Source organism: Glarea lozoyensis, assembly GCF_000409485.1.
Source record: "Glarea lozoyensis ATCC 20868 chromosome Unknown GLAREA6, whole genome shotgun sequence".
Classification (NCBI taxonomy): Eukaryota; Fungi; Ascomycota; class Leotiomycetes; order Helotiales; family Helotiaceae; genus Glarea; species Glarea lozoyensis.
The window spans coordinates 2,158,594-2,184,643 of record NW_007361001.1 but is presented as its reverse complement, the minus strand read 5'-3'; the positions used below and the strand labels follow the sequence as shown (position 1 = coordinate 2,184,643).

The 26,050-nt window shown below is 46.5% G+C and overlaps 10 protein-coding genes across 10 annotated transcripts in view; 6 read left to right on the top strand and 4 right to left on the bottom strand.

Moving 5' to 3' along the window:
- Positions 1–1,124, top strand: part of GLAREA_03046 (ARM repeat-containing protein) — a gene marked incomplete at both ends in the record, with an annotated part of 4,686 nt that extends 3,562 nt beyond the window's left edge. The window contains 2 exons of the mRNA XM_008088131.1: positions 17–60; positions 108–1,124. Coding sequence (XP_008086322.1) covers positions 17–60; positions 108–1,124 — 1,061 coding nt within the window. The remainder of the gene's footprint in view (positions 1–16; positions 61–107) is intronic.
- A 655-nt stretch (positions 1,125–1,779) lies between these two features.
- On the top strand, positions 1,780–4,183 carry GLAREA_03045 (uncharacterized protein; the record flags this gene model as incomplete). Its single annotated transcript, XM_008088130.1, has 2 exons — positions 1,780–2,401; positions 2,451–4,183. 2 exons carry the CDS (start codon positions 1,780–1,782, stop codon positions 4,181–4,183), a joined length of 2,355 nt encoding a protein of 784 aa, XP_008086321.1.
- An 852-nt stretch (positions 4,184–5,035) lies between these two features.
- On the bottom strand, positions 5,036–6,469 carry GLAREA_03044 (uncharacterized protein; the record flags this gene model as incomplete). Its single annotated transcript, XM_008088129.1, has 2 exons — positions 5,036–5,903; positions 6,066–6,469. The coding sequence occupies 2 exons, from the start codon at positions 6,467–6,469 to the stop codon at positions 5,036–5,038; spliced, it is 1,272 nt and encodes a 423-aa protein (XP_008086320.1).
- Positions 6,470–7,530: 1,061 nt separating this feature from the next.
- Positions 7,531–8,929, bottom strand: GLAREA_03043 (Zn2/Cys6 DNA-binding protein; the record flags this gene model as incomplete). Its single annotated transcript, XM_008088128.1, has 2 exons — positions 7,531–8,796; positions 8,849–8,929. The coding sequence occupies 2 exons, from the start codon at positions 8,927–8,929 to the stop codon at positions 7,531–7,533; spliced, it is 1,347 nt and encodes a 448-aa protein (XP_008086319.1).
- A 562-nt stretch (positions 8,930–9,491) lies between these two features.
- Positions 9,492–11,068, top strand: GLAREA_03042 (P-loop containing nucleoside triphosphate hydrolase; the record flags this gene model as incomplete). Its single annotated transcript, XM_008088127.1, has 3 exons — positions 9,492–9,587; positions 9,640–10,074; positions 10,124–11,068. 3 exons carry the CDS (start codon positions 9,492–9,494, stop codon positions 11,066–11,068), a joined length of 1,476 nt encoding a protein of 491 aa, XP_008086318.1.
- A 278-nt stretch (positions 11,069–11,346) lies between these two features.
- Positions 11,347–13,954, bottom strand: GLAREA_03041 (uncharacterized protein; the record flags this gene model as incomplete). The annotated part of the gene is made up of 3 exons (XM_008088126.1): positions 11,347–12,766; positions 12,820–13,170; positions 13,677–13,954. The coding sequence occupies 3 exons, from the start codon at positions 13,952–13,954 to the stop codon at positions 11,347–11,349; spliced, it is 2,049 nt and encodes a 682-aa protein (XP_008086317.1).
- A 1,785-nt stretch (positions 13,955–15,739) lies between these two features.
- Positions 15,740–17,840, top strand: GLAREA_03040 (alpha/beta-Hydrolase; the record flags this gene model as incomplete). The annotated part of the gene is made up of 10 exons (XM_008088125.1): positions 15,740–15,877; positions 15,938–16,103; positions 16,153–16,278; positions 16,329–16,536; positions 16,592–16,773; positions 16,833–17,105; positions 17,162–17,215; positions 17,260–17,341; positions 17,406–17,536; positions 17,590–17,840. The coding sequence occupies 10 exons, from the start codon at positions 15,740–15,742 to the stop codon at positions 17,838–17,840; spliced, it is 1,611 nt and encodes a 536-aa protein (XP_008086316.1).
- Positions 17,841–20,320: 2,480 nt separating this feature from the next.
- Positions 20,321–21,957, top strand: GLAREA_03039 (FAD-binding protein; the record flags this gene model as incomplete). Its single annotated transcript, XM_008088124.1, has 4 exons — positions 20,321–20,374; positions 20,433–20,918; positions 20,974–21,610; positions 21,680–21,957. 4 exons carry the CDS (start codon positions 20,321–20,323, stop codon positions 21,955–21,957), a joined length of 1,455 nt encoding a protein of 484 aa, XP_008086315.1.
- A 290-nt stretch (positions 21,958–22,247) lies between these two features.
- Positions 22,248–23,480, bottom strand: GLAREA_03038 (uncharacterized protein; the record flags this gene model as incomplete). Its single annotated transcript, XM_008088123.1, has 1 exon — positions 22,248–23,480. One exon carries the CDS (start codon positions 23,478–23,480, stop codon positions 22,248–22,250), a length of 1,233 nt encoding a protein of 410 aa, XP_008086314.1.
- Positions 23,481–24,510: 1,030 nt separating this feature from the next.
- GLAREA_03037 (uncharacterized protein) lies at positions 24,511–25,332 on the top strand (the record flags this gene model as incomplete). The annotated part of the gene is made up of 1 exon (XM_008088122.1): positions 24,511–25,332. One exon carries the CDS (start codon positions 24,511–24,513, stop codon positions 25,330–25,332), a length of 822 nt encoding a protein of 273 aa, XP_008086313.1.
- Positions 25,333–26,050: the final 718 nt, after the last annotated feature.

The window sequence follows — 26,050 nt, the reverse complement described above, 5'->3', positions numbered from 1 at the left end:
CAAATTGCGGCCACAGCGACCGTATGCAACCTCGTGACCGATGTCAGTCCTATGCGTGATGTAAGTAAATCATATTGATTTTTGATCAATACTGACTTCTTGATTAGGAGATAGGAGAAGCGGGGGTTCTCAAAATTTTGTGCTTGCACGTACATTCGACGAATGCCAAACTGAGATTGAATGCTCTTTGGGCTCTGAAACACTATGTACACTCAGTCAGCAACGACCTGAAGAAGATATGCTTAGAAGAACTCGGTCAAGGATGGCTGGTACAGCTCATTTGTGATGATACTGAAGATGAAGCTCTCCTTTCATCAAGGACTGGTGGTGAAGCTGGGGAAGGTTCGAGCTTGGATGATGATATGGACGAAGACATGGAAGTGGATCAGTTCGAAGACAGCCTTGCTTCTGGCATGGGTACATCCTTCGGCCGTTCCAATAATTCCAGGCCTAGTAGCAGCCGAAGCAAATCGATTAAGCAAGCTGAGTTGCGTCTTGCAGCATTACGGGAAGCCGAGACAAACCCGGTCAGCAAGGCTAGGAAAGATGATATTGCCGTACAAGAACAAGGACTTGATTTTATCAGAAATCTCATTGGAGGAGCTGGCGCTGGCGGCAATAAAGCAACTACTGAGATGATTGATTTCCTTTTCCTCGCACTTGGTCAAGATAGAGTTTTTGAAATTCTAGCCTCCAAGCTTAAGTCGAAGATCATCCACCCATCAAATAGACGTGGCGCACCGACGGAGAGAATAGTTGTTCCCCCTCAGTCCGAGATTATTGCAGCGGTAGGGTACATTCTTGTCCATATGGCAGCCAGTGTTCCGCGCCATCGACAGTTGGTCATCGCGCAAACCGAGCTGCTCAAGCTTCTGGTTCCACAATTCAATCATTCTAGTATTGAAGTACGCTTAGCACTTTGCTGGCTGATCACCAATCTCACGTGGATGGACGACGCAAATGATACCCAGGCATGTTGTCAGCGAGCGAAGGAATTGAAGAGCCTCGGCTTCTTGGAAAAACTGGAGATGTTGCAACACGACCCGGAATTGAACGTGAGAGAGCGGGCCAAATCTGCAATTTGGCAATTGAAGCAGGGCATCGAATATGAGGATGATTGCTGAGTGTTGAAGCATGTATGATATAATGCCCTTTCTACTTTTTTGGGGTACCGGTGTGCTTGGCGTCGGCATCATTGAGCGTTGGATTGTAATTACCAGACAGTGGCCTCCAAGATGCGTTCTTGTCGGCTGTGGCTCAGATGTAGATATATAGGGTTGAAAAGAGATGCTTGTTGATACATTTTTGCATTGCGCATTTCTACAACTGGTTGACGTAGTTTTATCAATGAATTAAACCAATGAGCCACCTTGAGAGCCTGAGTGAAATATAAAAGATCTTCTATGAGTTCGATATTGTTTTCGAGTGAAGTATGCAAAGCGATGTCTAGCTTGAACTCCTATTCGATCAGAGCACTGGATTTTCTTGTTTCTGGATTGGCCAATGAGAAGCTGACATTCTCCTCGTGCCAAAACATGGTGGGGCGGACTTGTGAAGCGGTACAAAGTACAAGCTCCTGGGCCCTGGCCCAACGTTGTCTAGACTCCAAAAACTCAAGATTTTAATCCTGCATTCGACATTGGACCTCCATCATCGGATAATTCGTGATCCCCACTCTTCAAGGGCTGATATTTGCATCGGCAAAGCTTTATCCTGCGCGTACTTTCGCAACGGCGACCTGCGAACCCAGCTACCCAAGAAAAAGCGAGGACAATCAGAATGCGTTTTGGAAAGAAGCTGCGAAATTCGGTCTATCCGCCATGGGAAGATCAGTACATGGACTACGCGAAGCTGAAAGGCATGTTACGAGAGGACGAAGACGACCCCACCTGGACCGAAGACGACGAGAATAAGTTCTGTGACGAAACTTTGAACGTGCAGTTGGAGAAAGTTGCTGCATTCCAAGCAGAAACTTTCAAGGCGCTGGAAGACCGAGCTGCGAAGACGGGCGAAAAACTACGAGACCTTGCTCCCGAGGATGGCGCGAAGAAGGGTGATATAACCGCTGGCAGATTCAAGGAGATCGAGGAGGAGCTCGACGGGATTACGAACGAGACGAAGGAACTGAAGAAGTACAGTAATATTAATTATACGGGGTTCCTCAAAATTGTCAAAAAACACGATCGCAAACGGGGAAACCACTACAAGATTAGGCCGATGGTACAACTGCGATTATCGAAACGGGCCTTCAACTCTGAGGAAGGTTACGCTCCTCTATTAAACAAGCTCTCTATGATGTACTATGTCGTTCGACAACAACTTGACGAAGCTCCGGAACCTATAAATTCTGCTGACGCCCAGTCAGAGACACAGAACGGCGAGAGATATGTTGCATATAAGTGTTCGTACCCTCGGTGCCGTATACAAGATTCCAACTAACGCTATTTCAGTCTGGATTCATATGGAGAACCTACTCGAAGTGAGAACTTTTATACTTCGGCGGCTACCAGTCCTGGTATACAGCGAGCAATCATCCAAGGGCCTTGATTCCCAAGGCGACCCCACCCTCAACTCATTGTACTTTGATAATCCCGATTTCGCCCTCTATAACCAAAAGGTGGAGCGCCAAGTTGATGCCTCGTCTATAAGAATCCGTTGGGCGGGGCAGTTGAAGGAGAGTCCAGAACTGGTCATCGAGCAGAAAATTATTCATCAGAACGGAAGTAGCGAGGAGAGGAGATTTCCGATCAAGGAGAAATACATTCAGGCTTTTATTAAAGGAGAGTACAAGATGGAGAAGAGTATTCAAAAGATGGAGCGTCAAGGGCAGCCTGAAGCGAAGGTTGCGGAATTCAAAAATACTGTCGACAGCCTTCAGAAGTTTATTCTCGACAACGATCTACAGCCAGTCTTGCGCGCGAATTATACAAGAACAGCTTTTCAGAAACCTCAGGATGACAAAGTCAGGATGTCCATTGATACTAGTTTAGCTTTCATTCGAGAAGACGCAATTGACGCTAACAGACCCTGCCGGGCCCCCAATAATTGGCACAGGCTGGATATTGATAATAGCGCTATGGAATATCCATTCTCTAATATCAACCAAGGCGAATTGTCGAAATTCCCTTACGCTCTGTTGGAAATCAAGGTCAAAGAGGATGGGATCAAAAAGCATCCACAATGGGTTGATGATCTCATGTCTTCTCACCTCGTTCACAAAGCACCTCGGTTCTCCAAATTCGTTCATGGAGTGGCCACTTTATTTGAAGACAATGTTAATAATCTGCCATTTTGGCTAAGTGAAGTTGAGACTGATATTCGGAAAGACCCACAAGCGGCTTTCGAAGCAGAAGAGGAAAGGAAAGCCAGGCGTGCCGCAGATGAACAGGTCGTTGGTAGCTTCTTGGGTACGTCGAGACCCAGTGCAAGTTACAAGGCGGCTGTTAGTTCACCAATGGCCAAATCATACATGCAGGAGCGTATGGCCGCTGAAGCCAGTGCTGGTCGACGATCTAACTTCACCGGAAAGTCAAAGTCTCAAAACGCTGCCACTGAGGACAACGAGGGGGAAACTAGCAATCGAAATGGTGGCTATGGGACTCTTTCATCAGTCTTTCCGTCCTTCTCATTGTCGAGATATGCTCAGGCACGTCGAGAAAAGACCGTACAATTGCCGCCGGGAGTTCTCAAGCCAACCCAGCTCATAAAGGACTCTGGGCCCTTGAAGGTGGAGCCGAAGGTGTGGTTAGCCAACGAACGAACTTATCTCAAGTGGCAGCACATCTGCTTCTTGCTCGGGTCTTTTGCTATCGTTCTTTCCAACACCGGTTCACATGATAGTGTGAGATTGGCTATGGGTATCACATATCTCGTTGTTTCTGTTTTCGCCGCCGGATGGGGCTACTATATGCATCGGACCCGCCGAGAGATGATTGTTGCAAGAAGTGGCAAAGATTTTGACAATCTTATTGGTCCAATGATTGTCAGCTTTGCTCTCATTATTGCTCTGATATTGAATTTTGTTTTCAAGGCATGTTACCCCTTTTTGTTTAACGATGAGTGGCAGGGCTTTACTGACACGAAGATACAGTGGCGTGAAGCACTTGATAGGAACAATTCAGATGCTCCAAGCAACTCAACGGCTGAGAGTATGTATGAGGGTATGAGAACCAAGCTTTTGTAAATTGAGGAGGATTTTTTGTTCGTTGGAAGAGGATATATATTTACGGGTTGTATCGTGTCGCGCTGTGAGGGAATGCGCCTTATAACGGTGATCGGACTTGTATTTATTGTCTATAAGTAACTAGAGATATCCACAGGAGACGTCCAGAGGCATCCATGCCGACTTGGACCATAGCTAAGTATGCAGAATCAATACATATACTACCTTCAAAACTAACGTCGTGACATCATCTTAATCGGTATGAATATGTAACATTCTCGCTTTGACGTTGCGACGTGCTGAAATCGACGAAATGTAGGGCTTGTAAAGTTGGTGCTACACCGTACTGTCTAATCCATTATTTGAATCATAGAATTTCGGATTGATATATTCGGTCGAAAACTGGGCACTCAAATATCATGTGTTGGTGTTGCATTTCAACCCTACGTCAAATTTCAATGCCGTAGAAGTTCAACACTACGAGTGAGGACACAGCCGTCCTAAAGTGTCAAGCATGAGTCCTTTGAATGATGTGCGAATATTCCTATGCATTTTGTGCCTAGTCTTTAAGTAGTCAAAATGAGTGGCAGCCAAAACAGGATATATATACTCGATCAGTGTGATGCAACGTCGTATATCCGTCTAATATCTAACATACTAGAACTGTCAAAGTCCTGTCTAAAGATCGGCGGTGATTAAAAGGCTTTATGTTTCAACACATAGTCCGAATGGGCTCAGCTAGAGGCTACCAACAGCAGTCATCTGCCAACCGAAAGTCCAAATAGGCAATACCATAAATAACATTAACCCTAATCCCCCATACACTCCGAAGCGTCCTCACGCAGCACATTACCACTCTCAGCCACCGAAACCTCAATACCTACTAGGACTCACCGGACTCAAATAAGTACTACTACTAACATGCCCCGTCTTCGGACTCGAAGTCCAAGCACCCCCCTCCATCTCCGCAGGCGGCTCACTAGGAGCCTCCTGAACCCACTGCTCGACGTGCGCAGTCTGACTTGTGTTGCCGCTCATATAACTCGCGTGATGATCGGGCTGGCTGGCAGTGTAGTAGGATTGAGTCGTGGGCGGCAGGTGTTCTGGGGCTGGTTTGTCGTTTCGGCGGCGCCGGAGGAGGTAGATTATTAGGGTTATGAAGAAGAGGAAGACGGCCGCTCCGCCGATTGCTGCGCCTGCTATGCCGCCGGGGGAGAGTGTTGCGGGAGACGAGGAGGCGGCGGTTGTAGGTGACGAGGATGTGGATGAGGTAGTGGTGGAGGCAGAAGCGGATGTTGTCGCTGCTGAGGAGGTGGGTGGTGCTGTAGGTGATACAGATGGTGAAGCTGTTCCGGACACGGCTCTTGACACACCACTCGGTTGAATATCGACATAGGGCGCGCAATCTGCACTTGGTTGTGCTAGCGGGCATGTTTCGTTCTGGCAAAGACTCCACAGCTGTGGTCCTAGTCTTGGATTGTCGACAGGCGGTGCACATCTCACGTTATACTGTGCGTTCATTTGTGTGTTCAGAGTGAGAGCATCTTGGTCCGAAAACCCGAAATGGCCAGAGGCTTTTGTCAACTGGTTTATGAAATGTCCTACTTCGGTGTAGTTCAAACCCATGAATTTATGGACGTAGGCAAGAGAGAGGAAGCCGCCAGGCAACGCGGGCAGAGGTTTAGGTTGCGTACAGCCGAAGAGGCGAGAGAAGGCAAAGGTCCAATGTGAGAATAGTCGACTGTGTTACAGTAGTTAGCATATGGAACTCAGCTGCCAGTTTGTCGAGAGGTGTCAGAATGCATTCCGCGGTATTCTGTTCTACCTTCACTTTTTATAAATAATGAAAATGTCTATATAAGCGGGAAATGTATTCTGAAATCTAAGCTGAGGTATCACTTACTATTGATTTGTAGTATTCGTCGAAAATTGGATTGCAGTCTGACTTCCACTCGTCAAGAAATTGTTCAGCGGTTGAACTCCTCCTCCGTCCAGCCAATTAATCCCTACAGGCTGATTGTTGAGGTTCGTGGATGCTTTGGAGCCGTCAAACCATGGCCGCAGATCAACAGGGACGCCTTGATATGTTCCTGGATTGAACACGCCGGTGATATCTGTTGCGTTTGGAATGTTTGCTCCGCCTCCGAAAGCTAGAGCTATGATTCCCTGCATCAACTGATTCTGGGTATCGCTTGTATTGGCGCCATACAATTTGACGGTATAGTAATCGCATATTGTATTATTGCTAGGTCGCTGTGCAAAACTGACACCGAGGAGCAAAGCCCCAAAGATGTATACAATATGCATACTTAATGATACAAATTGAGAGGACGGTAGAAGAGCAGGTGTTTTGAAAAAAGGATTGTCCTCGAAGACAACGTCTGACCTGTCCCATCTGCGCCATATCGGCAACCGCTAATGAGTTGATCAAGCTGTAGACTTGGTATGATTTGCTTTGAGGGAAGCCATTGAACGTCAGCCGCATGCTAACTTTACATCCGAAAAGTCGCACCTCATGGTTGGGATCGCTTGTGTTGCCGAGAGCGCCGTTGGCGCAGGGCTGAAGTCTAGATCGTTAGATGTTCCAATGAAGATATATCTCGACGACTTGGCACAACAACGCGGGATCGCGGTGGACAAAGAATCGCGATGAAAATCCTGATAGGGTGCGACTTGTTGTGTCTTGCTTTGCATGAATGGTAGAAAAGGCCAATCAGTAACCCACGTCCTTTGATTGAAGCACACGGAAGCAAACATTCCTGTTAATTGCTCCAACCGATCAAGTGGACTGTGGTCTAGTCAACTGCCACCCCTCTTGCCTACTCCAGCGGGTAGAGAAGGGATAAAGAGCAAAATCCTGAATATCCTGAACAAAATAGCTTATTCGCACCACCTATTCGATACTCGAATGCAGTAGAAAATCCCGCAATTTGTGTAGATCCTCTGACGCTGTTAATGAATCTTCAGTATGAACATTATCAACATACAAGCACCTTTCCGAAGCACATGACAAGATAAGACCAGCCACTTCAATCTGCTCTTCCCCATCGAGCGAAATAGCGTCAGTAGGCCGAGCAAGATCGCGCGGACCGTGTATACTCGTCTCAAGAATTTCTCTTTACACTTGTAGAGGTGCTGCATGTAGCTAGATTTATTATCAGCGCAACTGTGCGAGTAGAGCAAGATGAAAGCTGCTCACATTGTCACGCTGAGCCAAGCGTGTGGTCTTTTGTCCTGGAAGTTTCTTTCTAAATAGTCGAGAAACGTCCGGCAAAACTGGCCATCAAGAGCACTTATTGGCTTGCACCAAGTCAGATGACGGTTACTTGTGACTGATAAGTTCGAGAAGAATCTTATTTCCGCAGATCCTAATCTAGGATAGGATACAACACTTCGGACGAGCAATTGGCTTCATCAAGTACACTGATATCTGTAGAAAACATGGCTGCCCCATCTGTATCTTGGAGCTCTAGGATATTCATTGCCAATGGAATCTCGCCCAAGAGCAACATTCGCCCAATTTTTTCTTTGTTAGTCTCTTCCACAACGGCTAACGGAATCGCCATAAATGGCAGCCATTGATCTCCGATCAGTTTCATGATAGCTCTGATCTCTGCATCAGGCATATCATCCACCCACCACAAACCTTGAATCAGCTTGATAAAGCACAAATAGTGGGCTAGGATGATCAAAGCTCTCGGCCGCTGCTCGACTGCACAATTCGTAAATTCCTGGCTGGTGTAACTTGGCCACGATATGACCCTAACCCAAAGTTCGGGGGCTACACCATCCTGGGATAAACTTCCGTAAAGTATTCCCAAAGCATCCAACACATTACAATACGGTTCGAGGTACTCAAAGTCGGAATCAGAGGGTGAAATTCCCTCTAGCAGCTTGACAAGATTGCGTGGTACAACTGGAGCGAACCGCAACTCCCTCAGTTCTCGACGAAAGATTGGTTTGACACCGGTGGTCTGGATGGCATCGTAAGATTTCATCATAATAATCGCAGCAAGGCCTCGGTAGAGGACAACCCAGTTGACGATTGTAAAACCATTTGTTCCATCAATATTATCCTTAGAGCAAAGAGCGAGCAAGAGTATTGACATTATCAACCCGGCTTCCCAATTGATTGGCTGTTTCTCAGCACTTGCTATCGCTTGCCGAAATCCGAGCAAAGCTTTGCTACGATATTTGGATGTCTGTTTCTGGTTATATATTTTCTGTGGATTCAAATGTTCGATATGAAGCGAGGAAATTCCTAGGATACAATTCAAGAGATAGTCATTTTCGAATGCCAACTGTGGTACTCTCAGAAGCAAGACGCTGGAGGACTCGGGTCCGATTGCAATGGAGCTCCATGTAGATGTAGACCAGTGATGCATCATACGTAAATCCGCTGGAGAGAGCATACCACTAGATGTGGTGATCGCCGGCGTGGGTGCAGCAACCATATCCCAGAGGTCTGCTGTATCGTTCCACTCATCACTGTTGCTGGGCGATGAGGGTGCATACACCGTATCAGAGGATGGGCTCCCTGCAGCGTCCGACGACTGCTTGATAACCTTCTTGATATACAGACATGTGAATTTCCTCTTCTCACAGAACCCGCATTGAGGCTGTCCCTCATCGCACTACGGAGGTTAGAGGGGAAGAAAAAACACGAAAATGAGGGATGGTGCGTACTTTGACTCTTTTCGTCTTACAAGTTTGGCACCCTCCTCTAGATTTCTTATGAGGTCTTTTAGTAATAAAATCCGCCGTCATCTTAAGCTCCGTGGATTTGATCAATGGATCACACCTATGGCTCGGCTCTGGCTGTCACAAGACTAGTTATCGGGCAGTGTTGAAACTGTTTCCTTTTTGCCAAGACGTCCGCCAACAATGGTGCTACCAATATTCGACAAGAAACTTGTCGCGACTCATTACGTGTTCTCGCTGATCCGCCAAGTTGGCTTTCTTGGAAGCGTTCGACTCAGTGATAAGGGTAGGCAGCAAAGAATTCTACTTCGATGTTTCGTTCCTGGAGGCCGGCGTTCACCTACTAAATGAAATCCGCTTGTTGGTAAGCTAATGAGTGAAGTGCGACTTAGAAGAGATCACGAACACAAGTCATGGTGTTAATGCAACAAAGAAACCGATATCATGGCGCGCTTATTGAGGCTCTAGTGCATTCTGCACAAAGACGGCGTAGCTGCCCGATAGGCGGCGTCGGAATAACGTTTATCCGCGCGTCTAACGTCGCGTCTCCCAAGGAATTGGACGCGACTGAGACGACATAAAGGATTTTCTTAACAAAATCTAAGCTAGTTGAGGCGCTATGACCTCAATGTTCTGTCTACCGAACGAGGTCCTTTTATCAACTTTAAGGAACCAGTTTCCTGGCCGCCAAGAGCAAATACTAGCTCTTTCCTCCCTCGTCGCTGTCCGTGGCTCTACCATTAGCATTAAGAAGAAAGCTAACTTGCCGCTGTTAGATCAGGGCAGCTCCATGCCGAAATGTTGTACTCTATGGTCTTCATGCAACGGGTAAAACTGCAATCACTCGCGCAATTCTAGAGAAATTAAGCTCACCTCCCACCCAACAAAACGGCACCCAAAATGAGCATCTCGATGACAACGAGGATGAGTTGCGATACGCTATTATAAAGAGCGCAGAATGCATCACAGCCAGACATCTATTAGAGCAAACGATTGCATCAGTGGCCAAAGCTACCGAGTGGGAGGGAGAGTTGTCAGCTTGTCCAAATGTAGCCCATCTAGTTGTTGAAGTTGGGAAAATGATTAATAAGTGGACCGATTCAGACGATGATAGATCCCGACGGCGACTAGTATTGGTTTTTGATGGTATAGATCATCAGAGGGAAATAACGCCAACATTTCTTCCCGCCCTGGGGAGAATGGGTGAAATCGTGAGTGGAAAATGTGTAAACTCACAGGCCAAAGTACTAACAATGTCAGATATCAAATCTTACGATCGTTTACATCGTCACTGCTCCACGGCCAAATTTCCTGCATCTTCATGGAGTCCCCCATATCCACTTCCCATCTTACACCAAAGCAGAACTGCTTCAGATAATCTCAACTATAACACCCAACCCGGAACTCCCCAGCGGTCCAGAAGACACCAAAAGCGTATGGACCAAATTCTGTCCCGCAATCTACGACACCCTCAACAAACACTCCGGCCGCGACATCGTCTCCTTCCGGAGCACATGTCTCCTCCTCTGGCCCAAATTCATCCAACCAATCCTCGACGGGACATACTACCCCACGCCCTTCTCCCGCCTCCTCGTCGCAAACCGCACCCTCTTCCAAAACGACAGCATCCTCCTCCCCTCCATCATCGCCCTAGCACCCAATCCCACAACCAACACCACAACCACCAAACTCCCAGCCCTGGCAACCCAACTCCCCTTCCACACCCGTCTCCTCCTAATTGCCTCCTACCTCGCCTCCTTCAACCCGCCCAAAACAGACATGACGCATTTCATGAAATCCGCTATCGCACGGCGCCGAAAAAAAGGCGGCGGGACTGCATTAACCCGCAAATCGGCGCCCAAACACAGGAAGATCTCGCGGAAATTACTGGGCGCGCAGACGTTCGTGCTCGACAGGATGCTTGCAATTTTCAGCTGTTTGAAGGAAGACGCGTATGTGTCTGCGTATAATAGGAAGAGGGGGATGCGGAGGACGGGGGAGAGGGAAGATGTGAGTGGGAGCGCGGATATACAGACTGCAATTGCTACGTTGGCGAGTTTGAGGTTGTTGGTGAAGATGGGGGCTGCGAATGCGGTGGATTATCTTGATGGTGGGTGTAAGTATCGGGTTGCGGTTGGGTGGGATGTCGTAAGGGGTATTGGGAGGAGTGTGGGTCTTGAGGTTGAGGATTATCTTGCTGAATAGTCATGTTGATATAAAATGCAGATTGTTGAGGTAAAATCTGCTGGAATATAGTCAAAGCTATAACATTGTAGGCAGTCCTCTTATTTTGCCAGACCGTATTATGATACATCTATCTATTTTACAACTCAACAAGAATGTGCATCGCTTAAATTTCCCACTCTGGTCTTTAAAATATCGAAACTCAGAGAACTATGCAAATCCAATGACACCTTTTGAATGATGGTATCTAAAGTTTCGTATTGGCGAGAAGGTATCGAAACCAAAACATCGTGAATTCATTAAAATGCTGCACCACCAACACCCTCACCAGCTAACAGCCTTACGTGCCGCTCACTCAACTCGCTCTTCAATCCCATTGCCGCACTTTCCCTGCTTAACTTATCCCATCCCTTTAAGCTCTGTCTTAGTTTTTCTTGTTTGATATGTAGCTCTTCCCTCAGTAGCTCAGCTTCTTCTTCCTTTTTCTTCAGCTTCATCGCTATATCAGCGGGGACACCCGATGCGGTCGGATCTATTCTTCCATCTTTTATGATAGGTGGAATATTGGCCATTGCTGGGTGAGGACGTGGACCGGCTGCCACGCTTGGTGTAGAACGACTGCCATAGACGCTCGAGCTGTGCTGTAGAGATGGCCGCGTAGCGACACCAGCACGGGGGCCAGTGGGAATACCTCCCGATGGCCCAGTAGGTATCGATGCAACTGTTGGACCAGATGATATGGATGGAGAAGGCGTTTGTGCGGGCTTTGCAGTAGGAGTACTGTCACGCGTGGTTACTGGAGGCACACTACGACTTGGAGGCGCTGCACCCCACGCTCCAGTGTCAGGTCGGCTTGGTCTATCCCCGGCAAAAGAGCCTCTACCCCCTCGCATAAATCCCCCACCTCCGCGCGAAGTTGGAACAAAACCACGCGGTCCAGACGGAGGAATCGCAGGTCCACTGTTTTCCGGGCGGTTGTGGGCAGAAATCGATACTGGGGCACTTGTAGAGTGGACAGGAGCAGTAAAATTTCTACCACCGCTTGGACCGGTTGGTGCCCTAAAGCCTGCTGGGCCACGAGGCGGTGATCGAGCGACAGACCTGGCAGGAGAACGATCGCGAGGTGTAGATCTTGTAGAGTCCCTTTCTCTATCCCTGTAGGCCAATTGCAGAGAGGGTGACCGGGTGCGCTGTGGCGGAGGAGAGCGCTCCCGAGGCGGTGATCTAGTGGATTCATCTCTCCTATACGTAGGAGGCGATCTAGCTCTTATTGGGGGGGATCTAGCTCGCTGGTTTGGAGGAGATCGAGCGCGAGTAGGAGGGGAGCGTGGACGCTGTGCGTAGGGTGATCTAGGTCGCTGTGGAGGGGGAGACCGAGCTCGGGGAGGTGAACGTGCTCTTGAATCACGTGAAGCAATTTGCGTAATAGGTAGCCGGTCAGGATGAACATGGGGCGACGAACGTCGAGAGTTGCTGGTTGAAGTCCTACCAGATGATCTGTCTGATTCGCGATTGTGTGGTGATGGAGAGCGTCTTCTCCAGGTCGAAGCACTTGGTCCTGCAGGGGGTCGATCACGGCGGTCATCTCGACGGTCTGGAGTTCTGGATCTTTGTCTAAAATAACCTCCTCTTGGGCCAGCTGGAGGTGATCTTCGTGGCAGTGGTGATCTGTTTCGAGGGAGTGGTCGGCTCCGGTCAATGGGAGATCGTGAGCGTCGCCTACAGCAGATGTCAGCGTGGCGGTCCACCTTTTGATTAGGTGTTTATGTTACCTTTCGTCCCTTCTTGGGGGTGATCTTGCTCTACGGTCGTCGTCTCTCCTAGGGGAGAATCTACGAGGCGGGCTTCTTGCACGCGGTGGCGACCGAGCTCTGGAGCGCCAGTTGTCCCTCATTGGCGATCGCTCGCGGCGAGGTGGTGTTCTGGATCTTCGCCTGGGAGAGCGATCTCTATTGCCCGGGTGCCAACTATCGCTTGCGGGTGGTGTTTTTGCCCTGTCACGGTCGCCGGCTCGATATGTATCTGCTCTTATAATTGGTGACCTAACACGTAGAGGTGATCTGGGCCGAGCTGTAGGCCTATACGACTCGCCGCCGCCCATTCTCGTGACCTCGCCATCGCCCCTAAATTGAAACTATTAGCTAGGCTTCATGAGAGGTTACAGTGCCAAATCGAAGCGAAATGATTGGAAAAGTAGCGATATGAGTGACAGCCAATCCAAGACAAAGAAGGGTAGCAATCAGCAGCAAATGAAAGACCGATGTTTAGAAGAAGAAAGGAAGGGTTGTTAAAGTATCAGTATACAAAACTGCGTAGACTTGCTGAGATGATCTTGCAACACAAAGATAACTGTATTGACCAAACTAGTTGCAAGGCATTGCTACAGGCGCATGCAAATCGTTGTAGTAGTACCTCATCTGCACAAAATACTACAAGCAACCACCACTCTGATCTACGAAGTCCGTTGCTCGGCATCAAACGAATAGCGCAAGAAGCATTCATACTGTGAAAGATTGCAAGATAGTGTATCATTATGAGGCTGCAGGAGAAGAGGCGCATGGATGTGCCGGCCAGAAAGGTTCCAAGTGATGTGTAGGAAGTGAGGTAGAGTACTGTCGGAAGAGCTTACTGCACAGAACGATTGCTGGAAGCAGACGTTGCGCCATTCCTAGAAGTGTTGAACGTGGTCTGGGAAGTTCCGGTATGTGTGAGGTATTGTCGTATTTTATATCCTTCAGCTTCATGATTCTCTGTCCATCCTCTGTCGCTAACGTTCGAGTTGGCGGTGGAACCATTTCTGTGCTTTGGGTCGGCGGTACTTGAACGCTGATTGCTGGGTATGTGATCGGGAAACAGTTCGATAGGCGTGGACGCCTTGAATATCTTCGATCCGCCTTGGGTCGTCATGATCTTGATCCTCCTTATTGGGGCAGGTTGTGTCGAGTCTCGAGGCTCAGTTCCGTGGTGTAAGAGAAGATGGTATGAAATGAAGAAGGCGAGACGAGAAAACACTGACGAGACCAGAAGGTCAAAAGGTTAGAAAATCAAGAGCTAACCTTCGATCAACACCGCGCCCACGATCCATATTAAGCAACCTTTGCTCTAGCTTATTTCGCAGCAGAATATTCGGACGTGAGGTATCTGAAGCTCGACGCGCGAGCTTATGCCGCCAAGGGTGTTTATTGAAATCCAAGTAGAAGTGACAGAAAGAAGACAACTAAAAAAGAGCCTTGATGCTGGGAAGGAGGGCCTTTTGCCTCTTCAATAATAATCTTGAGTCGCGATCAATATTTCGGGACGAGGCTATTTGACGCGCAGTGGCGTTTGACGCACGTGCTCATGTAGCGTGAATATTCCGGAATCGGGAGATCTATATTCCGCAACAATTATGATTCTCAAACATTGATGTTTGGTGCTCGATGTACCTAGGTATCTGTCGAAACACACAGAAATGGAAGGATGACCTCCACAATTGATGTGCGTCAACTTCTCCAGATTGATGTGCATTTTATATTGGCTTTCTCTTCAGGATGTTGATTTGTATTACTGGTTTATAAGCAAATTCTTGTTTCTCCTATAACTCTGCGAATGCCTCTGGATATTTCAAACGCTCCAATCACGTACACGAGATATGCTCGCGAAGTCGGCCTCAGATGACTAAAGACTTGAGATTTTCTTGCCATCAAATCGCTTGATATCTTAATGTCATATCAATCGGACCAAGGCCGCCAGCTAGCTTTGGAACGCAGTTTGACACCTATCCTCGGTAAATTTCTTCAAGTGTGAAGGGTACAATTCTTTGTTATTTCCACTACACGAGTTTCAAGGGTTGGATGCTCTTTAGTGCGCCTGGAAGGCTACTCTTTTTCGAAAGAATATGAGCCTCTTTGCAAAGTAGGTCTTGTTCCCCTACAGCTTTCCTTTCAGCCGGCACGAAAGATAGTACACGCCTGTCGAGTTTTCCATCTTACACGGAGGAGGATACTCAATAGTTGACTCCGAAACGAATGGTCTTACCTACCTGTATCACCGCACACAAAGTAATATGAAGGGTTAATATTACTGACGAAGTATCAAAATTTTACTCGTGATATTGGCTCACACGAGGGGGTCTCTCCACCCGGCCAGCTCGTTATGATATAAAACTCAGGGGAATGTCCCAAGTACGTTCTACATCTGCGTATTGGACTTGAAGCAACGGGTCCGCGGCATTCTTACGGGCGAAGTACTTCATGCCTTGACAATAGTTCTAACTTGACAAAATCACATCCATATGCAGTTTGTTGCTTTATTGCATTTTGCCATGACGTCCTGAAATAGCCTGAGCTGCCATACTGTACCGTTGCAGGGTAATTCAAACGCTCCTTTCTTTGAATACACTCTGCTGCAGGTACTCTGTACTGACGTCAACAGAATCCCACCTATGAGTATACGTACTCGAGCCTTGTCTATTTATTGTTCTGTGAGTTCAACCTTCGCGACATCTTCGCGATACTGTAATGATTTCTGCGTAACCATTCTGCATGAAGCTATCCGCAAAGAGGTTCGGCGTTAGCACTCATGCAGACCAACTACTACTTCCTTCCTTTTCCGGCTTAGCTGCTTATGGCGAATTTTACCGCTTTATAACCTCAAGGGACTATGAGAACTTGCTTCCTCATAAGTCATGTCCTTTGAATTGCAATTTTCATTATGCTGCTTTCTATAATCTTCACGAGCTTCATTGGCCTTAGTTGTGCTCATCTGAACTCCAAGAATGAGGCAAATCCAAAGAATGGGGTGCTTAGCGAGAGACAAGCTTCATACCCCGCAAACACCATTGAAATGCCGGTTAGTTATCATTTGGCTCTCTTGGCCATCTTGGCTTCGAGACTAACCTCTTGCTTAAAGATAGATCACTTTCCTCATAAGGACCAATACAAACCTCATGTGACTGGGACTTTCAAGCAGAGATACTTTTTCGACTCGACTTACTATAAGCCGGGTGGTCCAGTTTACCTTTATATAAGCGGCGAAACAGCCGGCACGAATCGGTTTTCCAACTTGAAGACTGGGAGTGAGTGCCCGGAACGTCTTCGGAGAAGTGCTTCACTAACCCTGGATAGTCATTCAGATATTGATGAAAGAGACCAATGGTTTAGGGGTCATTATTGAAGACCGCTATTATGGACAAAGCTACCCCTTTAGCAATAGCTCAACCGATAACCTACGATATTTGACCACGGAGCAAAGTATACTGCCAAAGGATTTCCTTTTTCATTGAAGCTAACATATACGGCAGCAATAGCGGACAATGCGTACTTCGCTCAACATGCTATTTTCCCAGGCGTATTGGGAAATTTGACAGCGCCAGGTACGCCATGGATTCTGTATGGCGGCAGTCTTGCGGGTGCGGAAACCGCATATTCGGTAAAAACATATGGAGATATCCTTTATGGCGGCATTGCCAGCAGCGCACCCATCAAGGTTGTGCTGCCCTATCCTGAATGGTACTCGCATTTACACTCCATGGTATGTGCTAGACAATTGACCTGTGATATTCAGGTATGCACCAATTCAGCGCTATGGACCGCAAGATTGCATTGCTAGCATCAACAACATCGTCGCCAAGATCGACTCGCTAACTGACGCTCGTAACGCTAAAGCGATTCAAGAATTGAAAGAGATATTCGGTCTCGGAAAGCTGAAAGACATCAGGGATTTCGCAATGACCATTGCTTTCCCTAGTAAGTGGCCGCCGTCGCATCAAATTGCTTCTACAACTTGACTAATCATGACTTCTCAGTCGGAGGACCGATGAACTACCCAACTAATACATGGCAAGAATTGAACTGGTACCCAGATTACAACAGTCCTGATTTCTTCGAATTTTGCAACAATGTCACCAACATCGATGCGCCAGCAAACATCACAGCTATAGACCATGTTCTAGCTAAATACACGCATGGACAGCCTTGGACCAACTTAGGAAACTATGCGACGTATTTCAAGAAAAACTTCTTACCACTCTGTCCAAGTGGAGACTACGATAGCACGTCCTGTTTCGGGACTCAAAATGGTAAGTAGCCCAAACTGACCACAACTTTTATTTGGCCATATCTAATTCTTCATCAGCTACATACTGGGAAGACTCATCGAACGGTGCAGGAAGATCATACTTATGGTCAAGTAATTTACTCCAATTATTACCTTTTCAAAGCTAATCAAAGCAGCCTGCACTGAACTCGGGGCTTACCAAGTTGCACCAGCCAAAGGCCCTGCCTTGATTATGAAAGTCCTACAGGTAGACTACACGTAAGTACTACACGATTATGTTGGCGGTAAACTCTAGTAGAAAGGGTTATTGACACATACATAGTCAACAATGGTGTAATTGGGCTTTCCCTAAAGGCAAATATGTCGAGATACCAAAAACTCCAAATCTGCTAGCTTTCAACGACTATGGTGGCTTTAATCTTCAAGCAGATCGTCTTGCATTCATTGACGGAAGTAAGAATACCAAGCTGCTTCGTGGTTGAGACACCATTCGCTAATTATCGTAGGCATTGATCCATGGCTTGATCTATGTTACCATTCCACGGAAGCACCGCTTCGAACCAGCTCGGATAACAACCCGGAATATCTAATCACTGGAGCTGGCCATCACTGGGACAGCTACGGGATTCTTGACATTGATGCGGAACCAATGTTTATTCAGCAAGCACACCGCTGGGAGATCAAAACTGTAAAGAAGTGGTTGAGAGCTTTCAAAGATTGGAAGCCATGCCATACGAACATTACCGTTACTGGATAGTATTAAGCACAGAGAATAGACTAAAATGGGTAGAACTTCTGGGTCAAGAGATTTACCAGTAGGATGTCGAATTTGATCAATATTGAATCGCTTGACATCAGAATGAGTTCATATATTCTACAGATAGATGATTAAATGATAATGTCAAATCAACTGTAGGCGGGGCCTTTCCGGTTGGAACTCATTTTGATCTCCCTATTTAGATCAAAAGACAATGTCAGGGACCACCGCGGGTCTTTTAACGCTCTGAGAATCAATTGGTGAGTCTTTCCGAATCTCGTTTCGCTTGGGTGCAGCACCCGAAATTGGCGTAACAGCTCGGAATAAGTCTGTCCACACCCAACACATTTCAACATAACGTTGTCAAACTTAACCTCGCTTACCCCTTTCTCATGTTTGAATTCGACAAGTCATTACATTTGAGGAGAACCTTCGGGGGAAAACGAAGACCTCTTTCAAACCCTTCTTCAGCTGGAGGGAGCCCTAGAGGAAGGGGGCAAGAGTGGCCAAACGAGTCTGTCTTCCACACGAACAGAGATACACAAATATCAATATCATTACACTAAATATAATTCAACAAAATTTGGGTATGCTGACCAGCGAGCGTGAACGCAAAAGAAGCTGACATGAGCCAGACTAGTCGGAACATGCTTGTTCCCCTCAAAGAGTCGAAGGCAACAACAACGGGTGGATTGTTATCAGTTGCATCCTTTACCTTATTTCCAGGAAATATTGGACTTGTCTCAGTAAACAGCTAGCATGTCAAACTGCAACACTGTTGGGGCGCCAGAAATCAGGGGAACTCATTCTTCACGAGAATTTCCCATATTTGGGAGGTTTCCGAAAGAGATACGAGCTGCAATGTGGCAAGCAACATTGAAACCCCGAGTGGTCGAGTTATCCCACCGAATGTACGATAAGCCTAGATGGACTTCACCGGCGGAGCTTCCTATCGCGCTTCAAGTCTGTCAAGAATCTCGGGCCATTATATCGAGACATTATCCTTTATGCTTCGGCGGGCCACCTGACAACGACAATCCTCCAAGGGTGCGATTCAATTTTGCCCTTGACACGGTTTTTCTTTCTTACAATGACGCGGCATTTGTGTCGCGATTTGTTGGCAGTCTTAGACCATTAGAGCTGGCTCATCTCCGCTCGTTGGCAATCCATGAGAGACACCTGTTCTACCCAATCTCAACCTATCTAAAGTCGCTCAAAGGCCTGCAAGAACTTATCATAGTGTGCATCGTCGGTAGACATGCGAGCTCCTGCGCGGCTGATCGGCGGGTCTCAGTCCGTTACTATGAATCTCCTCCCGAAAGCATGCTTAGAGAGAAGTTACTTCCGGCGCAATTCAAGCATTTAGAGGTTTGGGAAAAGCCAATTTGTCGCTCTGTCTATGGATTCGCCATGGATAATAACACGCATTCTCGGCTCGCAAGCACAACTTCTCTTTTCTCCGATCTGCGCTTATAGTCGACTTGAGCTGAGCCAGCATTGTCCAAACAAATGTTTTCTGTACCAGGTCTGAGTCCAAGCCGGCGATAAACGTTTTCATATGACTTGAGTTACCAGATGATTTTAATTTGTCTTTTTGCCTGCAAGCACATTAGCATGTTCAACTTATCCGTGCTCTAGCATGTTTAAACCAGCCAGCGAGCGGCCTTGGAGGGGTTATTGTTCTGTACTTCTTCCAGGTCAAGCACTTTTAATGTAGCGAATACCTTTGTTGAATCCGTCTTAATTGTATCGTCTCGTGCAGAGATATCTGAGAGTTCTGATTTATACCATTATCAGAACCGGCACGTCACTCTTAGCTTCTGGTTCATCTACCAGGGAGGAACATTCAGATAAGTGAAATCCTAGAAGCAGCACAAAAAGTCTTATTCAGCCCAAATCCACAGCGAAATTATGAATAAAATGGAGTTTTCAGGTAGAGATGGGATTATAGAAGCCACACCTCACCTTGAGTTTCTAACATTCCGATGGCTTCATTCATACCCTTAAACGAGAGGCGAATAGGGGAAACGGATAACGCGGGGCCCCGCATTTGATCAGTTCGAAGAAGCGAGCCAAACCCCGGAAACCAGCTGGATTTCGATTGGTATTTCCTCCACTTCTAGATCATTAAGTGGCCGACTATCTCGCCGAGATCTACAATAAACACTGTCGCCTCGCCCGCGCTTACCTATATAAGCCAAGCCTTTTTGCAGATTGGTTGCTTTCATTGACGGGATGAAATTGAACCAGGATTGTCACCAGTTCATGTTCAGGTATGCTGGCTGGGTCGGTCTACTTTGTTAGTGGGCGGAACTAGCGCTGTGAATTTATTAGTATAAGATCATTTCCTTTTTTCTTGGCTTTTGATTACATGTGCACTTAGAATTTAGCCTGTGGTTGGTTAAAGAGAACTAATTGCACTGTATCCATCTAGTTGACTTAGGATTGTTACCGACTCCTTTCTCCAAGGGCTTTCAAAAATGGACGTCTCGATCGGCCAACTCATGCTTCGGTCAGCAGTAAGCACTTATTGCGTAAGTTCCCAATCTCAAATTTCTCCTTGAAAGGATTTAACTTATACGCCTTACGTAGTGTGCACAGCTTTCGAATATTTTAGGATCCAAAATATCATATCCCGGCCAATCTCAGTACACCACAACGACTGCATCATACTGGTCGAATCAAGAATCCACCCTCCAACCCGCATGTTTTTTAACTGCCAGTACCTCGTCGGATGTCAGCAAAGCAGTTTCCATCATCTCTCATATCCCAGACTGCAATTTTGCAATTAAAGGCCAGACTCATGCGCCGGCAGCTGGATTCGCCAATATCAATAATGGAGTTACCATTGATATGACTGGACTGTCCTCTATCAGTGTGAACAAAGATAAATCAGTGGCTAGTGTAGGTGCTGGAGCAAGTTGGCTTGATGTTTACAAGTACCTTGATCCTCTTGGTGTCACCGTTGCAGGTGGAAGAAATGGCGCTGTAGGTGTTGGTGGATTGACTCTTGGAGGCGGGATCAGCTATTTTGCGCCTAGAGTTGGATGGACCTGTGATACTGTGGTTAATTTCGAGGTTTGTATTTGGCAATCTCTTCATCGTCTCTGAGGCAACATCTAACGTATTCTAGATAGTTCTTGCTTCGGGACAACTAACGAACGTCAACGCCAATTCACACCCAGATCTCTTCCGCGCTCTCAAAGGGGGAGGCAATAACTTCGGTGTGGTCACTCGTTTCGACTTCAAAACTATTCCAAACGGACAGATACTCGCTGGCTCGGTAAAGCAGAATTTCACTCACAGAAACGAAGTCTTCAAAGCATTTTCCGATATCGCAGGAGCAAAACATTACGATCCATACACCTCTCTTGTGACAGGCTTGCTCTTCGTTTCCGCAACTAAAGCATGGTCTATCAGCACGACACCGATATACACAAAGCCTGTTCTTAATCCGCCCGTGTATCGAGAGCTGTTAGCTATACCAAGTACTGTCAGTACTCTGGCTTTGACTAATCTGAGCACATACGCTGCGGAACCGGCCACTGCAAAATTGAATTGGGCATTTTTCACTGGAACTTATGGCGTTTCTGTTGAGTTGCTCGAAAAAATGGTTGACAGTTTCAATGCGACTATGTATGATTTCAATATTCCAAGCGGCATTATTTGGAGCGTTTCTCTCGAGCCTCTACCGACGGTTATCACTTCTTTCGGAAGCAAGAACGGTGGAAATGTACTTGGGACATCTCCGAGTGATGGAAATGGTTTTGGTATGTACATTTTCTATACTCAGCAAGCACCATATAGTCAGAAAGAGGCTTTACTAACAACACTCAAAGTAATGCTTCTCTCAGGATTGTGGAATAACACAGCTTCAAACGATCTTGTCGAGAAAACAGCGAGTAAAATGGTGAACAAGATTAACGGAATTGCAAAGGGTATGGGATTGTTGCGTGAGTTCCAGTATATGAATTATGCGGATCCGAGTCAAGATCCTATCGGTGGGTATGGGAAAGATAATGTGGAGTATCTGAGGGAGATGAGTAAAAAGTACGATTCTCGGGGTGTCTTTCAGACACGGGTGCCTGGAGGGTTCAAGCTTTTTGGGAGCAGGTGATTGTTGGGTCACTGATGTGTTTTCATCTGTAGTTCATATAGGCTTCGTGGGTCTTTCGATGACTGTCACTTCACAACGAGTAGAAAATATGTGTAATTTGGTTGATAATAATAATTTCAAAGAACGGACGACTTGCTCGAAATCATCTTGTCTAAAAGTACATAAAACATAAAGCACTGTAAGACGGAAAGTCCAATCTATGAACTTCTCCGACTCGAAAAACATTGACTCAATAATATGCAGTTTATGAATGTTTATAATAGCTCGGTCAAGCAGTTTCTCGCGAAAAGTTAACGCTCGAGCAACATCCACTCTCTGCGCAAATTGCTGCAACCCTTTTCATGCGGAAAGTATCGCTGAGCTTCGTCGTTCAGTGTAGGCAGAGTTTCTTCGCTGATAAGAATCGACCGGCTGAAAGCCCTGAGGACCTTTGTCTTGATAGGCCTAAGAACCTCATCATCAGACGAGTCATCACTTGATTCTTCCCCATCAACCGCGAGTGACGAGTGTGCCGAAGAAGAAGGACCAGAGTCATCGTCAGAATCGTCACTATCGTAAATCCCTCGACGATTGAATTCTTCCCAATCAAGCAACCTAAGATTTGCAATAACGGAAATTCTCAGCTTGAAATCAGCTTTACTGGTCTTGATCGGATATTTGTTGCCCGCCATATCTACGACTCCCCAATGCGGAGGCAAGCGCTGATGGTGGGATTCTAGGCCTGTGACCAGGGGTTCTCCGCCTATTGTTAATATCTTAGGGCCTGGCATATCAGGTGGGGCACTAAAGAAAATACGTGAGCGAGCGAGAATTTCAAGACCGCGGGGGGAGAACGGGTCTATAAGATTCGTACTGGGGGATTCTTCAGAGGAAGTACTTACATTGCTGGAACCTGGCTGGTCGTCCTCGCCTATAGGAGGGGAGAACATAATGCGTGAGAATTCTTCACCATCTTGAGACTCCTCGGAAGGTGTGTCGGAAGTGTCTTCGCTAGGAGGATCTGATTCCTCCGGGATAGTTTCTGGTAAAGTATCCTCCGCAGATGAAGATGAGCTATCTTCTACACCTGAACTTGGAGTTCTTCGTGACAAAGCTATTCGTTTTTGAAAAGGAATTCGGCGCATCAGACTTCGCCCTCTCGGAAGTTGTGGGAAAACCATCTCTTGATACTCTGGGATTTCGATGAGGAATGGCGAGTACTCGTTGTTAAGTTCTGATGCCGGCTCAGGACTTTGGGCGTTGAAGATAAATTTCAAATGTGATGACTGTTCTGGAACAGTGAAATATACAGGCTGTGTTAGTAGGAAAGAAAATGGGGAAGGTTCTTGTTCAGCTAGTTCGGCTTTTCTTTTGGTTGCACACGCTTCGCAATCGTGATAGCTGTCTTCGTATCTGAAATCATGTAACGCTTGTGTAGTGACGTTTCTTTTCAGTCCTTGCCATATTGAGGCTGGGGGCATATCTTCTTCGGAAACGGTGGCGTGACCACATGAGTAAGTTGTGACGACAAATCGGGTATCCATGTTTGGTGTTTAGTTATTATGATTGCAAACACATTTGCGTATGGGACTAAAGGGACTGTATATGAACTTAGCTTCCCTTCTTTGTGTATCATTCACTGTTCTGAAAGACAATGCTGCACAATCATGTTGTTTGTTCAGTTGTGACAAAGATATTCCTCTGTTTGTCAACAGCAACAAGATTCGCCTGGGGTGACTCGCTTAGTGGACGTAGGCTGCGGTGAATGTAGTTTGATCTTTCTTAGGATACGGTTTGCTGACCTCGACTAGCGATGTCAACCGATGCTATATCCTAACTTAATCATTTCCCCAGATCAGTCAATACACTCAAGTTACGATTCATAGCTGATTGGTTCAGTTAAGAAAACTTCAAGAGGTGTTAACGAACCGCGAGTACAATATTGTCGACAAGCTCATCAAAGTTCCCTCCCTTGAAAAATTTTTATGCATTCGGACACAACATTCATGATCTAAAGCGTATTTACATGATCTAGTTCCACAGCATTGGAGTACCAAATGACTTCCGGTTGAGACTTTCGGTAGCGATTGATCCCCGATTTACTTGACAACCAGAGATTCCGACAGCTAAGGGTGAACTTTCCATTAACACAACATGTGTCTCTATACTCAGACACAAGATCGATATTTAGGTCATGATCGATGGCAGTATCTGCACAAGACGCAGCTCAATTTCTTTCAGAATCTCAGCACACAAAGCAATGAATATCTGCATTCATTGTTGGATCTGTCATTACACAAAGCGACATCTCCAATCCTTTCACATTTAGACAACAACATTGATCGTGATGCTTGTTGTCAGACAGGTTATAAATTTATCTATAAAAGGATCGAAGTCGATTCATTGAGAAGTCTTTGATCTTGCAACGCTTTGTTGACCTTCTTACACTCGCTATCCTTCACGCTCGCCATCCTTAGACTATTTCCAAACCAGCTAAGTAAATTTACAACCAGCCACGTTAGACTCAGATCTAGCACTGCCTTGTAACTCCATTTTAAATTGTAGATCGTCAACATGTGTTTCTCCTCAATCGTAAGTTACTCTCTTTGCGGTTGCAGAATCAAGGTCCCAATCTTCTGCCCCAAATCCAAGGAGCGAATTCCATTCCTGAACCGGCTTCTACATAAACCCGTCCCAACATGCACACTACAGGCAAGTAGAAACCTCTACATTGATGCCTGGTGCTATAGATGCGGAATGTGTAGCTCGGAAGCCAAAGATCGGATAGCCAAGCGATGGGCCGAAGAGAAGAGCAAGCGACGCATGGAGCGTAAACACCCTCCTATGCCTGCTTGTGGTGATCTTCCATTTCTAGGTGTTCTCTTCGAGAAGGACTCACTGCCGCTATGGGAGCAAAAGGAGCACTGGAAAAAGAACAACCAGGATGACATGGTCATGCTGCGATGCAATAAGTGCGACCGACCACCTTTCCTGAGGCCAGCAAGCTTTCCCAGCGAATATCATGAGTGCTGCAATGAGCCATGTGAGGTTCTTCGATGGGAAGATTGGCAAGGATTCCCAGATACGCCTATCTCGACAACACATCGCCCGATTGGAGAGTATTTCCCAGATGGGATATACCTTCGATACCACACGGATGATGGAATGAGACAAGCACCTGAAATTCCTAAGCCAGACGTACAACCAGCCGTTAAAGAGCCCAACAGTCGTCATCGCAGTAGCAGCCGCTTTCGGTTTGCACGCGGCTCTCGACCTACGACCCCTCAATCCAAACCATCGTCAAGCAGTTGGCCCACCCTTGAACCTGCCTCTCAGCGGGTGCAGATCAGATTCAGGCCACGGTCAGGCTATTCCATGAATCCGTCTCGAAACTAATAAGACAATATTCATGCCGCCTATCACAACTTCCAAGTTGTATGATGCTACAATCCGTGGCTTCAACTCAACTGAATAGGCGAGGCTTGCAACGACTGCTTGTCAACAACAACAACAAAATATAAAATGTCCACGACATCAAAAACCCACAAAACCGAATCATCCCTTTTGCAATGCGTGCCATTAGTGTGAAAACCAACGAGACTTGCTCTCGACTCACCCGAATTTTAAACCCGATAAAAACATCAGTGTTATACAAACAAACTCGGTTCGTCAAACACAGCTCATGTTCTCCTTAATTTGCATGCGCTTATTGAACTGTCACCTTGATTTCTCTCCCATCTCGTGCGTTATCATTGAAGCTGTGTTGGCGATTTTGGTTCGTGTCATGCCCCATTTCAGTCATGTTTCTGTTTCCTTTTCAAGCTTAAGTTGCGACATCAGTCGTCTGATTCCCCATTTCGATCATGTTCATATTTCTCTTTCAAGCTCAAGGTGCGAAATCAGCCCTCTAATTTCCTATCTCATGATGTTTCCGTTTCTTTTCAAGCTTAAATTGCCTACGACATAAGTCGTCGAATTCCCCAGTTCAATCATTTCCGTATATCTTTCTCAAGCTCAAGTTGCGATTTTGGTTGTCTAATTTCCCATTTTAATTTATTTTCTATTTCTTTTCTAACTCCAATTTAGCAAACGCCACTAAATTGTCAATTTGTCC